Below are 14964 nucleotides of genomic sequence, written 5' to 3' on the forward strand. Positions count from 1 at the left end.
AAGTCCAGCTGGCCACAGTTTAACCCTTCACTTCCAGGATGCTCTCCAGGCGAAGTCAGCCCCAGCCTGGCAGGGCACTGCAAAGCAGCCCTGGGGGCTGGATCCCACCCAGCCTCAGCACAGCAGCCGGGGAGCTCCTCCCCTGCCACAAAGGGCACCTCACACCCTGCAGAAAAGCAAAGGAGAGGAGCCTGGAGCCGAGGGGAGCAGGGAAACGTGTGCAGTAGCAACTGCAGCTCCTGGAGCTTTACTTTTTGGTTTATTCTTTTCTAATGCTCAAAGCCTATTTTGAACACATACAGGCTTAGTATCTTATCAAGTTATTTTATTTCCAAGTTGGGGAAGATTAATTTCCATTAAAAATGCATCAATTTAAATAGATCTTTAGCTAAGCTTTCAGATTGTTCCTAATTAATATTCCCTTTGAAATCTATCAGCTTTCTTTGCTGTTACCCAGCTTTTCTGCATTAGACTATAAAACTAGTATTTCAAGCAACAATCACTTTTGTGTGTAATAATCAGACACCATTATCAGGCACAATTTTTTGCTCCTCTTTTCTGAGTGACTGTCAGGCCAGTAACTTTCTCCCCTTATCTTCCTACTCATTCTACTCCTTGGCACTGGTGTAATTGCTTTCCCACATTTCTTTACTCCACAGCTTGACAGTTTCAAACGAGCCTTCCATACCCGAGGTTTTATCTGGCATTAATTCCATCCTCTCTGCTGCTCTCCCTGTTGCAGGGATCAGGTTTAACCCCTGCAATCAGCACAGGGCAGCCAGGTCAGGGAGCCAGCCTTTGTTTTTGGAATGAAGCTCTGGTTCCAAGGCAGTGCCTGGGTGAGGGGTCCCAGGCAGGTTTGAACATTTTCACAAGCCCACTTTGAAACCCCTCTGCTTGCTGGCAATGGGGAGCTCTTGACCAAACACAACTGGAAATCAGAATTCCCTTCACCTCCTGGGGCAGCTCCTGCTCCCTTGAGGGTGAGATCTGAACATCCTGCAGCTGGGCTGGTGCTTTTCACATTCCAGGGAGAGCAAATGGAGGAACTGGGACGTGGCTTCCAGTCTGACAGGGAAGGTGTCTGCTGACAGTCAATGAATCTCCTTGTGACTTCAAGCTTTGTTGGGGAAAAAGAGACAAATTCTAAGTGCCATGGAAATAAAAATATGCCATCAGTTCATTTTACCTTGTCACTCTGAACAATGCAGTGCTTGTTTTTAGGACTTCTTCTCACATGCCCATCTGATTTCTGAGCAGAAACTCACAGTGCCAAGCACTGACACAAAAATCACAGCCCCTGGCTATTATTTAGTCATATGGAAAATATTCCACTGAGGAAATAATGTCCTTCACTGGAGAGCCTGAGTGATAAGCTGCAGGCAGAAAAAGCAGAATCAAATCAGTGTCAAATCCACATTCACTCCAAAGACATGTGAGCATCCTACTTGTGCTCAGTAAAAGTCATTTTGCCAACAGGCTTTGAGCCTGTTGAAAAGCAGGAATAAAATGAAAGGAAAGAAAAAGGATTTTTACATCATACACTGAAACGTAGCAGAAGATGCCCACAACCTGCTCTGAATCCAGCCTCAGGAGCTGCCAGGAGGAAAATATCTGGCAAATAATAATACAGAGATTATACCTGGGTTTGTACCACAGCAGGAGCATTTCTGTTTGATCCTGCCTAGCAGAGCTCTTGGTGGCAAAATCCTGTAGGTTTTGCACTTCTGCAGCTGTGCTTCTTCTTAGGGTCTCCCATCTTTCTTCCCATCAAATCTTGTTTATAAACCTCACAGTGTTTCAGCACTTCTCAAAATTCTTCCTCAGCTTCTCAATGTACTGCAAAGCAAGACCAGACAGACAATGGGTCCCAGAGGTATCCCAGGCTGTATTTTAAGCTGTGAGCTTAAAATCAGGGAGCAAGAATTTAACTCCAGCTGCAGGCAGAAAATTTACACTAAAGACAAATTTGGCGAAAAGTTTTTGGTGTGAGTTACCACCATCTGAATATTGCACCTTCTTTCATTATGAAAGAAAGCTCCTGGACAAGAATATCATCTTATTAAGCAGCACATAATGCTCACTGTAGTATAGACAGCAGCACAGTTATCATGCTCTATTTCACAGCATTAAAAATGAGCCATTCTCCAAGCAGGAGAAATCTTCATATCAAAGATTCAAACACCACGGGCTTCAATGCTGTCAAAAGAGATTATTTTAAATTTTGCTATGCCTCTAAGTAGTCCAAGACTTTACGAGTCACAATGGAAAGTGAATCAGACTTTGACTCCTGAAGGAGGCAGAAGTCCTAGAGGAGTCCAAGTGAAGGGAGGTTGGGAAGACTCCGAACTCTTCTCGTGGCAGACTCTTCCCAGAGCCCAGCCATGACCCACGGAGGAGAGAACACGTTCCAGATGAGTCAGTGCTCCTCTACCTGAACATTGAAATGCAGGAGTAAGAAAGGGGAAAGAAGGGATTTCTGAGACTGACCTTTCATGTTTGATCTCTGGAGATGCAAAGCTCCCCCTGGCAGGACAAGGGCCACACACAGATCAAACATGCTCTTCAACCCTCCAGCAGTCACCCATTCTAAGTGTCATTTCTGTCACTGAGTCACATGAAGAGGTTTCGTGTTCTCAGACTGGAATTCTGCACTGGAGACTTAGGAGTGGGTGATAGAGTCTAACAGCATCCTCTGCTCAGCTCACACCTCCCAGCTCTGTCCCTTTGCTACCGTGGGGCACCACAGCCTCCAGCTCAAACAAGGTACAGTTTCCTTGGATCTTTATCAACACAAACACAAAATGTCAGCTCCTCTCCTTGGAAGCAGTGCCTGCAACAATCTGCACAGCAGGAAACACCATTCCTGTGCTGGATACTCCTCTGCCACCAGCCTTCATCTCACTCCTTAAACTGAGCTTCCTACTCTTCCTCCCTTTAACTGTAGCCTTGCTCACCCCTGGGTTTGCTGCAGCAGCTGCTCATAAATCTCCTCCCAGCTGGCTGAGCTGATCTCACTGCCCCCAGCCCGTGTCACTGTGCTCTGTCCCCAGCACAGAGTGGCCACGGGCAGTGATCAGCCCAGAGTGCCATCCACGGCTACTGCACAGCACTGCAGAGCAGAGCAGGAACCAGGCCAGGAACCATCAGAACCACGCTCCCTCTCGTTCCTGCCATCACGATTATCCCTCAGAGCAGCTTCTGTCATTGGGGTCTGAAGAATGAGAGAATTTGGTCACAGCAGAAGATGCAGGAGTAGCTGCTCTAAGAGGGGTTTTACTCCTCCAGGAGTGAGAGGCAGAGTGTGGGGAGCGAAGCCCCTCTCCCCACTCTCCCCAAAAAAGGAGAAGCAGAACATATGCACACAGCCCACTGATTTCTGCTGAGGTGGCCCCAAGCCAGCATATAAAGAGGCTGGAACAGCTCTGAGAGCTCTTCTCAATTAATACCACTGGAAACAATGCTACAGAGGCTTGCAGTTTTAGGGCCAGAAACAAAGCATAAAGCAAAAAGAGCTGGAAATGGCATTGTCCCTTCAGTGCACATCCCACGACCCATAGAAGCTTTCAGCAGCGCTTCCTGGGGTAACTGAGCTCCTGGGCAGGTGTTTCACTGCTCAGCTGACCCCTCAGGACACAAAAGCTGACCCTGAGGTGAGCAAAGAGACCTGGAACAGGAGATGGGGCAGGTGCTGTCCTTGTCCCCTTCTGCTTCTGCCACTGAGTCAAGCTGTGGCCAGTAAATCCCTACAGCCCCTCCTCCATTGGCACAGCCAGGAGAAGAGGAGGAGGAGGAGGAGGGCTCCTGTCCATCCCAGACTGCCCTGGGGGAAGGCTCACCAGGGATGTAAACAGGCTGTTCCTTCCCAGACCTGCTGGATGGCAGCGTGTCTTCTCACCAACAGTTCATTGATGTGCTTGGGGTTTGTGCCCTGATCGGGTCACACACAGACTGCTCCCTCAGCAAAGGCAGTCACCAGCCTGGCCATGCTTTAGAAAGATGCCTGTGAAAATTCCAGATCAGGCAGATCAATTCAAGCACCTTGACACAAAGCTACAGAGCAGATTTTACTTACTTTGGGAGAAAGCAGCATTTTTCTCTAAGGAGTTGATGAGCAGTTGTGGGTTGATTTTTCTTTTTCCTTTTTTAAAGCAGGTTGATGATGAAAAATCTCAGAACAGTATGACTATCATGAGAATGATTTCTAAAGCAGGAAGCATGACAGCCCCACACCCACAACAGCAGAAGCAGCTGCCACACACAAGTTGCCAGGGCTGCTCCTGCACCACTTACAGCCATTGGAACTCTGACACTGTCTTCAGAGCACAGACCTGCATAGTGCAGAATTAACTCAAAGCCCACATGAGACAGGAAAAACAAATGGAAGCTATTACCCAAGTCTGAATGTATTTCACATCCTCATCTCAAAGCAGTAACTGTGTATGATGAAACCTGAGCAGAAGCTCCAAAATCACCATCGCTCACATTCAGGATTTGCAGCACTCATCAGTAAGAAATATCAATAATTAAAACAATCTCTAACCTCATGTAAAGTTCCCTGCAAAATGATTTCACTGCCTCCCAGACTCTGTATGCTGGAAGAGAAATTTCTGCTTCAAGCCAAGGGAAGAAAAAAAAAAAAAATCAGAGCAGGTTGTTTCATTTTTATCTGGAACATTTCCACCTGTCCACCTTTTTCCTGCACAAAGCCTTTCCACATTCATTGCAATGTGCCTGCCCCGGGAGTTACAGGGTGTGGAGATGACTGTCCCAGCCCCCGGCTCTGCCCCAGCAGCAGGAGGGGAGCAGGGCACGGAGCAGCAGTGCCCGAAGCCCCCGAGAACAGCAGGAAACACAAACCCGGCTCTCCGGAGGGCGGAATCGTTCTGCCCACATGGGAAAAAGCCTGGGAGCTCTGCCCTGGCAAAGGCAGGAACCCCCTGCCCTCCTTCAGGAACCCCTCAGGGGAGCAGCTCGTCTGGTCTGCAGAGCTCAGGGCAGCAAAGCAGCAGCTTCCACACAGGACCGAGCTCCCGGAGCCTGTGTCACTGTGAGAGCAGCAGAGGAGCAGCCAGGAGCAGGGATTGCCCCGCTCTGGGCGCTGCTGGGAGCGGTAAATCCCTGCTTACAGGTGGGTCACACCCAGAGCTGCCCCTCCTGCCCCTGGCACTGAGCTGGCTGCAGGCAGCTGCCCAGGCTGAGCAGGGAACAACCCCAGAGCAAAGCCCAGAGCAAAGCCTAGAATAAACCCTAAAATAAACCCCAGAGCGAACCCCAGAATAAACCCCAGAGCCTCTCTCTGCACACACATCCATCAGCTCGGGGAAATGCCCAGCACATCAGCTGCTCCCTGCCTCTCCCACCCCTCTCCTCACGGAGTTTCAATTCTGCAGCAGGTCTGCAGGATTTGGGAGGTAAAGGAGCTGCTGCCGGATCAGGGGCTTTAACCCCTTGCCTTCCTCCCGGCACTGTAAGATTTGCTGCATCCTGTTCATTTCCACGGTGCCCCAAATCGGTTTTTCACAGTGGGGTGCAGGAGTACAAAACCACAAACCTCTATTACTGATCCCCTGCCCTTACATTTTCAGACTGGCAACTTAGAGAAAACCTTTTCCAGGGGAATATTATCAACTGTAAAAAAGACAAATACAATCTTGGACAAACACAACCACATCCCATGATTTTCAGAAGGAATCACACAACACCCTTCACAAATAACAAACAGGGACATTTGCAGCTCAGCTCAGTTGCTGTGCGATACCACAGTAATGATCATGCTGAAAGGCCTCATTCACTCTGATTTCAGAGCCAAACCAGGTACATCCAGAGTCACCTCCTGCTGTTCTCCCAGTCTCTCTGGCAGTGTATCAATTATCACCACGCTCAGACTTGCCCCTGTTTCTAAACAAATACAGGAAAGGTGAATCCCTTCCCCTAAGGCATAGTTAGCAATATGCACTAAATGCTTGTAACCCAGAGTCATCCCCCAGAAAATAACTTTGAGGAGCTGTCAGTTCAAACCATCAAATCTAAACTACTTAACCGTGTATGGAACCTTTAAGCTTCTGTTGAAAGCCAAAGACGCAGCAAACAAGCTTAGAGGTCTGTAATCAGAGATGCCAGACAGCAAGAGAGCTTACAGGCTTGTTTTCTATGCACCAGAAATACGACAGCTCAAGAAGCATCACAGTGTGAGGCAGAATTTCCTGCAAGAATATTTCAGTTACCTGGAGCCTGATTTTTATAATCCTCCCTGCTACTTCCAGTAACCACAACAGATGATAAAACACTTGTAGAAAAGGCACTTCAGCATTCACCAGACATGCTTTTTAACACAAGGAACAAACAAAAAGAATGATCTAGTTTGGAACTTGAGGAGTTCTCCTGCTCTGGAGCTAGCAGGATGCAAAAGGAGCCAGAAGGCCTAATTCAAGTGCCAAAATGTACCTCAGCAGTATCACACATCTTCTGGGAGATGCAGCTTCCCTCAGGAAGCTCTTAAGGAAGCACCACGGAGAGCCAAGGCTGGCATCCATGGAGGGAGCTGCACATGGTCCCAGAAGTGCTGCCACCCCAGCTGAGCCTGCTGCCAGCCCGGCTCCACGGGCACTGAGTCATGCTGCTCAGGGAAAGGGGGTTTGTTCCAGCAGCTCTGCACTCTGCAGGAGCACCCCAGCCCTGCAAGGGGGGATCCTCCTGCCCCCCAAAGAGCCCCCCCAGCTCATGCAAAGGCAGGTGGGAACAGACAGCCACATGCACACGCCACTTTAAGAAAAGAGTTAAGCCTTTTCTTAAAGGCCTCTTTATTTTTAAATTCCTTCAAAACATAAATTAATTTAAACAAATCAGATGCAAAACACCTGCATTTTAAATTCGCATATATTTTACTGTATCAATCACAGCAACCTCATACAGTAAGATACACAAAAATAGAGCATGGTATCACTTCAATCCAACACAGGTTTGTACTACAGGATTCCATGACTATTTACAGAGGACTTCTCTTTTCCAGAGCAGGTACAGCCCCTGCCCTGGTCACCATAAAAATTACGTGGCATCACAGTTTTAGTTATTCACTGTAGTGTGAGGAGCCATATGGAAATTGAACAGAAGATTCACTGTAGAGCAGCCCAACAGGCATGACACTGCAGAAGGTGAACAAAACCCAAAGAACCACCAAAATGAAAACCACCCTTAGACTGCATTTTAATAGTAAAATTGTTTTTAAATTCTTCACTATATACATAATTTATCTACATTTGTGTCATATTTATATATATATATATTTATAAAAAACATACAAGATTGAAAACCTTAAAATCATTCACTTAAACAATATTCACCCCAACCTTCAGGGTCAGCAGGGCAGTACTTGCCCTTGACATTATGCTCACTTGCAGTCCCTTGACTCAGAATTTCCCTGATTGTTAAACACACACTGTTCACTTTGTTTCTTAGTGCAAACTGGACAGTAACTTATTGTTCTCAGCCCTCTGCAAGACCCAGGTTTCATCTTATTTCCATAATGCTTCTGACACCCAGTTATGGCTAAAATTATTTTAGCTATTTTACAACACTAACTTATGTAATTTCCCCCTCTACCTACCTGAAGCCCCTCCCCACCCCAAAAAAATGTAAGACAATCATTCATGCATGTTCCTGTCACACAGGGAGTGATGGACATGGAAGTTGAGAAGCCTAGACTCTAACAGTGATTAAAAACCCCAAAGTGAATCATTTCAGTGCAAAGTGGACTACAGAGTTTACATCTCAGCTAGAGTTCTTTACAGATATTTTAAACACATTTAATTCTGCACATCAGATTAGGTTGCCTGATACTTTGTGCTAACTAGCTATGGTTGGAATAAGGGAGTTAGGACTCTTAGAGGTTTTCTTTTAATAAAAAACTAAAGTCTATTCGTAACCAGGTGGTGTTTGGGGGTCAAACTGTACAGAGCCCAACACAAAGGAGTCCTGGCTCTCAGCCAGGGTTCCCAAGTGCCACAGCAAGAGACAAAGGTTATTTATTATCTGAGTCACATCCATAACTGATGGGTTCACTTGAACAGGAGTCACAAATGAGCTCTGATTTTTAACCAGGCCAGTGCTTCACTTGCTGGACTACACTACAGACAGACTGGCAGTGAATTTGGAAGCAAGCAGAACATTGATACTTACAATTTCCATAACCACAAAGGAAAAGCGTGCACTGAGAGCAAAATCCTGCAATTCTTAGACAAGACTCCACTCAGATGAGCAGCAGCCTTATCAGAGGGAAAAAGAATATGAGATTAAAACCCAAGAATTGATCAGAGCCAAGAACATCATTCTGCCAGTGGCTATAACAAGCTATGAAATACAGTACAAGGAAAAACAAAAACTCACCTGAACAAATAACCCAGAGAGACTTCATAGTTATAATGATTCTACCACTTTTAAGAACTCAACATTTTAAATATTTATTAAAAATAAACCGTTTCCAAATCACCTATTTACAGTACAAAGAACAGTACTTAAACCATGTGCAACAGAAAGAAAATGGACACTCATCTGAGAGGACAACACTCCAGGCATCATCTGCGTGACACAGATACAGGATCACCTCTTTAAAATACCTTACAGTGAAACCCAGAAGGATGATATTGGCAACACTGGAAAATAAAGCACATCTTGTCCAGATTCAGGTTATATAAGCTCGAGATAAACAACCAGGAGAGAAGGGGAGAAGGAGGAAACAAAGACAAAAGGAAGAGAGATTGTGGTGTTTGCATTTTGGAGCTCAAGAAATGCAGACACACATCAAAAAATAGTCCTTGTTGGCAAAACGAGCCATTCACATATTTCCTGCACATTTTGAAGTCATACTTTATCAAAAACTGGCAGTGGTTTCATCACTCATAGAAAATGAGAATCTTACTTCTCTGACATTATTTTTAAGCACTGCCTGGTTTTATTTGGGCAAGATATGGTATAATAGGAAGGTATGATGTCACTTTTAGAAAATACGACAGCTGCCAAGTTTTAAGGAAAAATGTGCTCTTCTCCCCCATTTAAGTTGAAAAGCAATGCTCATTTAGGAGCTACCTAAATTATAGCAGCATGAAATCTAATGGATCTGCAGCATCTGTGAAGCCACAAAAATCAAGAACTGGCACCTGATCACTGAACCATGGTTCCAAACATCTGGACAGGTGATTTTTGGCAAAGAGGTCAGTGTGGAGTCAGAACATTAGTTAGGATAGCCCTTTCCTCTCCCCCTTCCCTTCCCGATCAGCCTCATGCAGTCTATCTGTAAACCACGTGGGACAGCTGGGATGATTTGTAGTTGAGCTGGTTGTTGGGCAGGAACCTGTGCAGGTCGCTCTTCCTGCAGCAGGGGTCGTAGTAGTAGGCGCTGAGGCAGGAGTCACACGAGACCTTGGAGCAGAAGGTGCACGTGTGGGCGGCTCCCGAGCGGTTGCAGAAGCCACAGCGAGAGGTGCCCGAGGGTTTGGGCTTGGAGCTGAACTGAGCAGCTCTGTCTTGACTCTGAGTCTGGGATGTGTACTGGGATTTCTCCCTCAGAGCTGCTGCAGGAGACAAGCCATCGCCTGGGAGGGCTTTGATGGAGTAGGAGCTCTGCTTCACCGCCGGGTACTCCTGCCTGGAGCCAAACAGGCTGTCACACTTCTGGCAAACAGAAGTGCCACAAGGGATGCCACAGTTCTGGCACTTGGAGGAAGCTGTCTCTTTGGCTAGGTGGGTGCGTTTGTGGTAAACGGGGTTGGCGTCACTTTTTAACAGCCATACGTCAGGCTTTATAGCGTCCTGCCTTTTAAAGTTTAACACACTTCTAGAATCAGGGTCAGTATATAAATCTAAGTCCTCTTGAGCAGAAAAATAGGAGCTGTAAGGGACGTTTGTTCTTAGCATGCCATTGTGATGAGAGGAGGTTGGCAAGTATTCATCTGAGCAGCCGTGTGGGGAGCTGGACATGGTCAGCAGAGAGGGCGAGGGACGGATAATTTCATCTTTGATGTCATCTTCTGCATCCACCAGGATGGGCTCCTTCCTGAGGCTCAGCGAGCTCATCAAGGGGGGCTTCTTGCTCTCCCAGTAGCTGTCATAGGCATCCACGGACTTGGAGGGCTTGCTGACCTTTGGTTTGAAGTAGTCCTTGGAGGCGCGCTCGCTGGCCGATTTCTGCAGCACCATGCGGGCCATGGACGTGTTGAGGCTGTCCTTGCACTGCAGGCGCCGCCGCATGGCCTCCGAGCAGCCCCGCACGTCCTCGCTGCTGCTCCTGCGCTCCTTCACCACGTCCACCTCCGAGTAACCCTTGTCCTTCACCTGCAGGTGGATCTCCAGCAGCTGCTCGCACTCCACTTTGGCCAGGAAGAGCTCGAATGAAATCATTTTCACCTGGATGGCGTCGACCTGCTCTTTGAGCGTGAACGTTGTTCCCAGGTCCTGGACGTAGCCCATGTAGTTGAGGATCTGCCTCACGTCATCTTCTGTCAGAGCAGCCTTCACATAATAAACAAAGGGCCCAGTGTAGGTCTGAGGGGGGAATAAAAGGAAAACTAGGTTATAAATTCAGTGGTGGATTAACGTTCAGACAATTCAGTGACAGAGACCATATAATTAAATACAATAATAACGACTCTGAACACATGCAACTGCCTTGGCAAGATGAGCTCGATTTCTGCATCCCTCCTGCTAGCAGATGGAAATTCCACATGAGGGAAATTCAAAGTAGGAGAGTTTTCATTCAATTTAAAATCCTGATTAGCATAATGTCCTCCCTAGTGATTTAAATCACTACTCTGCACAAACATTAAATTTAATGCATACCGGACATGTTTGAATTTACAGAAAGTCTACCATTAAAGGCAAAAAGGACAGGATTTTGGGAACCACACCACCCAGGGACAAACTGGAGCTAACAGGAACTCAGAATTACTGCAGGAGTGCCAAACTCCAATTCAGCTTTAAATATACTTGAGGTGAACACTTCTTTGTGTACTGTTACTACAGTTTCAAATGTCAGTTTTATTTTATTTAATATTAATTCAAAAACTTCCACTAGAAGAGCCCCAAAAACAGAGACATGAGTTTCTGCAAGCTGAAATACCCTCAGCATCTGGCACACCTGAGGGACGTGCTTGGCCCAGCTCTGAGTGCAGGCAGGAGCAGTCTGCCCTTCACAAGCAAAAGACAAAACACGAAGCTCAACAGAGAGAGCTCCCAATGGCACTTCAGCAACTTCAGCACCCAAGCCCAGCAGAGAGGTCCCACTTGTCCCTCTGGGAACCTGCCTCAGGTAGATACATTTGAAAGCACCTTAAAATCAAAACATCAGCAACTGAGCACTGACAAGCAGATCAAAGGCATTCTTTTGCAGAAGTTCCTTAACCATTATCATACAACTTGTGGGAACCTTAGCAAAGCTTGAACACACACACTGGGTTTAATACTTGTGTCCAGTAAGAGCTGTGGCAAGACAAATCAAACCCTGAGTCAGATTAAATTCAGCCTGACCACTCACCAGAGTGAAAGCCTCTCCAAGTAGAAATAAAACAGTGCAGCAGGGGAGGCTGAACAACAACCTTAAATAAGCTCTTCTCCTATTTCATAACATTCTAATTGCAGACAGTGCTTGTACTTCTGCTCTGGGAATACTCTCATCAGTGCAAACTTCACTTACTTTACACAGAAACTCTTCTATGGCTTCTGATTACCAACTGTATATAGAGAAATATATAATGCTATAAGAGGAAAAAAGAGAAGCCTTTAAAACAAATGCATGAAATGTGTTCACAGGAAGAAAAATAAACCATATTCTCACTATGGCTACATAAAAAAGTCTTACCTTAATGTTTTTGAACTCCTTTTTCCAGGGATACAGAAAGAGATTAATTCCAACTGTCTCAAGCATGTTGAATGCATTATGGAGACAATGTAAACTTGAGGATTTCACAGATCTCAGTGAGTTTTCAGCCATCTCGTAAAATTTGATCAACCGGAATCTATAAAAGGGATCAATTTTGGGAAGGCAGAGTAAGGCTGCTGCTGCCACTCGTAAGTACTCATCGTTAATAGGACGCTGCTTGTTGTCAGAGGCATTCAGTTTGCATTCATGGAACTGTACATATTTCCTAAATAAATCGTCTTTATATTTTGTATCCATTGAAATCAGATTTTCCCTCGTGCTGGGGGCAGCTACCTCCTCTCTTTCATGGCTGTTTGGCAGTGGGTTGGGCGTCTGGCATCGGGAACCTTCAGCAGTGGTGACTGTCCTGGAATAAAAACCGAAAACAAACACAAGTCACCCCAGGTGCACACAGCCCAGACATCCCCAGCACCTCCTGCCCCTGGGGGCTCCCAGGGCTGCAGCTCCCTCACAGCTCCTCCAGGACTCTGAAAAGGCACAGGAGCCACAGGAATGCACTGTCCTGCTTTCCAACATCATTCCCAACCCGTTTTTCAGGCCACTGTCCATTCTGTGAAAGCATCTGCTTTTCCCCCTGGCCTCCTGTGGCACAGGACTGTCCCTAGGCTGAGAAGGTTTATTGACTTTGCCTTTTGATCTCTAACATTTTCCAGGCTTTTGATAACCACTGACATTGCTCCTGCTGGTACCCTCAGCGCAGCTGGGGCAGCTCTGCAGCCACCTCCAGAGGATCCACTGCCAACTGCTGCAAACCACAGCCCAAATTCCAGCTGAAAGCTGCAAACACCACTGTGATATTTTCTGCAAAAAAGCTACACCTGCCACCCTCAGCTGCTTTATGGGAACAGAGTAAAGTCATTGCTGTGTTTCTGTCATGTATGCTTTTGTTTGCAGGGATAGTTGTTTTTATGGATACACTGATCTGCATTTTCAGTGCACTGAGTTGAAATAGCTGGTGACAAAAGACTCTCTTAAATGCTGCTTTTACCAGAACCAAGGTAATTAACAGGCCAAGAGATTCCATCCGCAATGCCTGAGCAACCTGTGATCAAAAAAGCAGACCACAGGCTTTGTTTATTACATAAAAAGACAAACCAGCTCTTGACCCGAGGGGAGAAGAGTTGGCAGAAATGAGTGCACTGTTTCAGATGCAGTCAGTCTGAAACAGCACTTCAGAAAAGACTTTTCACCCAGTATTGACTGCAGCTGCTAGAACACTGATCAACGCTCCTGTTAAAGCAAACTCACCGTAAAGAGCAAGATCAGCTGAATGAAAGGAGCCAAAACACAAAATGCCAACAACCGAGAGGCCAGGGAAACAAACAAACGACAAACCCAAGAGCCTGGCAGTTAGCATTTCTTGATGAAAGGCTGTGCTCAGCGCCAGCCCCGTGTGGGGAAAGTTAAGTAGCAGTTCTGCTTCTGCTCCAAGGCACACGCGCTCCTGTCAAGAGACAGGCTGTGAATCACAGGAAATGTGGAGTGCTAAATTAACATCTGAGCATAAGGGCCAGGAGCAGCCCCTTCCCTCCCCACGTTCCTCCGCAAGTTGTGCAGGATGAAGTCTGTGGACAAAGACAGCAGAGTCTGTTCCTTGGCAAGAAGAGCTGCACACGAGAATTGCAGAGAGAGATCTTTGTCTGGCACGTCAGCAGAACACCCCCAGGACACGGAGTGATCCTGTGCTGGCAAGGAGCTGGATCCAGGATCACAGCTCTGCCGTCCCCATTGCCAACACCCACCAAACAAAGGCTTGGCTACACGTGAGACACGTCAGGGTCAGCAAGTGCCCAGATGCCAGGAGAGCCCTCATGGAGGCCTTGCAGGCCACAGCTCCCAGAGCCTCTGAGTGTGCCCCGTGCCTGGCACCCGAGCCAGGGCTCCCAGGGCACAACACCCCGTGCCCGAGCAGAGCCTGCGAGCCCTGCCAGCGCTGCTCCAGCACGCAGAGCCCCCGGCAGCACAGCATCCCCGAGCAGCCCACCCAGCAGCAACATCCATGGTTACGGGCTCGGGAGAGCCTCACGATGCGAGCAGGCACGGATAAATATAGGTTTGAGCGGCACCCTGACTGACAGAACGCACAGAAGGAACAAGGCCGCTCTGCTGAAAGGCACTGACTCCAAACCTCAACATTGCAAGAGTAATGACTCCTGATCAGAGTCCAGTGCCTGCTGTTGAGACAAGAAAATGTTTCATCCATCTCCAGGGTCAAAACCTCACCCGAGGGAACCAACTGGTCTGACCACGCTGGACCACTCGGTTGTACAAAAACCATGACAGCAGCAGGGGAGAAACAGAGGGCACATATCCCCTTCTCCTACAGCACAGTCCCCTCCTAGCGAGCCCAGAAGCGCTGGGCTGGCACTCAACGCCCCAAAACGCTCCCGGACACGACGCCTGCAAACGGCACCGGAGCAGCGCCGAGCGCGGGCAGCCCGCGGACCCACGCACGAGTCAGTGCCCGCTCGGGGCCGGTCCGTGTCCGGGACACTTGTTGCAGAGCCGGGTCAAGGAGCCCCGGGACACCGCCAAGGCCTCGGCAGCGGCACCGGCAGCTCCCGCCGCCCCCGGCCGCCCTCGCTGTGCTGCGGCCACGGCGCCCACCCACCCACCCGGGCTAAGCCCCGCTCCGCGGCCTGTCCCGTCCCTCACCGCTCCGCTCCGCCGCCGGGACCAGCCGCCACTCCACCGGAAGCGTCCGGCGCCTGGGATGCTGCCCCGGCAGAGCCGCGGAGGCCCGACCGGTGCCGCGGACGGAGCGCGCCCGCCCTCACGGCTCGGGCAGGCCCGCAGCGGCGGTGGCAGCGGCGGCCCGGAAGTGAACGGCGGGGCGGGAGCACTTCCGCCGCGTGACGTCATCGGGGCGGGGCGCGAGGGGCGGGGTGATTCCCCAGGAACACGCTCCCAGCCCTGCCGGGAAAGAAGCGGCCCTTGAACGGTTGCGGGGCTGTGACACCATCGGCCATTAGGCCGCCGCCGCGCCCGGAACGGCGCTGGCACGGCGCGGGGCTCCGCAGCAGAGCCCGCCG

At 48.5% G+C, this 14964-nt stretch overlaps 1 protein-coding gene across 1 annotated transcript; it reads right to left on the reverse strand.

Annotated features, from left to right (window-relative positions):
* Nucleotides 1–6766: 6766 nt before the first annotated feature.
* On the reverse strand, nt 6767–14751 carry SPATA2 (spermatogenesis associated 2). Its single transcript, XM_014876128.2, has 3 exons — nt 14588–14751; nt 11852–12278; nt 6767–10539 (listed from the first exon to the last, which is right to left on the reverse strand). Exons 2-3 carry the CDS (start codon nt 12167–12169, stop codon nt 9286–9288), a joined length of 1572 nt encoding a protein of 523 aa, XP_014731614.2. The 5' UTR covers nt 12170–12278; nt 14588–14751; the 3' UTR covers nt 6767–9285.
* Between the last annotated feature and the right edge of the window lie 213 nt (nt 14752–14964).

This window comes from Sturnus vulgaris, chromosome 17 (assembly GCF_052056855.1).
Source record: "Sturnus vulgaris isolate bStuVul1 chromosome 17, bStuVul1.hap1, whole genome shotgun sequence".
Lineage (NCBI taxonomy): Eukaryota > Metazoa > Chordata > Aves > Passeriformes > Sturnidae > Sturnus > Sturnus vulgaris.

Excerpts from the sequence above, each read along its gene's own strand:
- SPATA2 (XM_014876128.2), bottom strand. The coding sequence starts at position 12,169 with ATGGATACAAAATATAAAGACGATTTATTTAGGAAATATGTACAGTTC. Across the intron at positions 10,540-11,851 it reads AGGAGTTCAAAAACATTAAG|ACCTACACTGGGCCCTTTGT; the intron begins GTAAGACTTTTT and ends TTCCCCCCTCAG.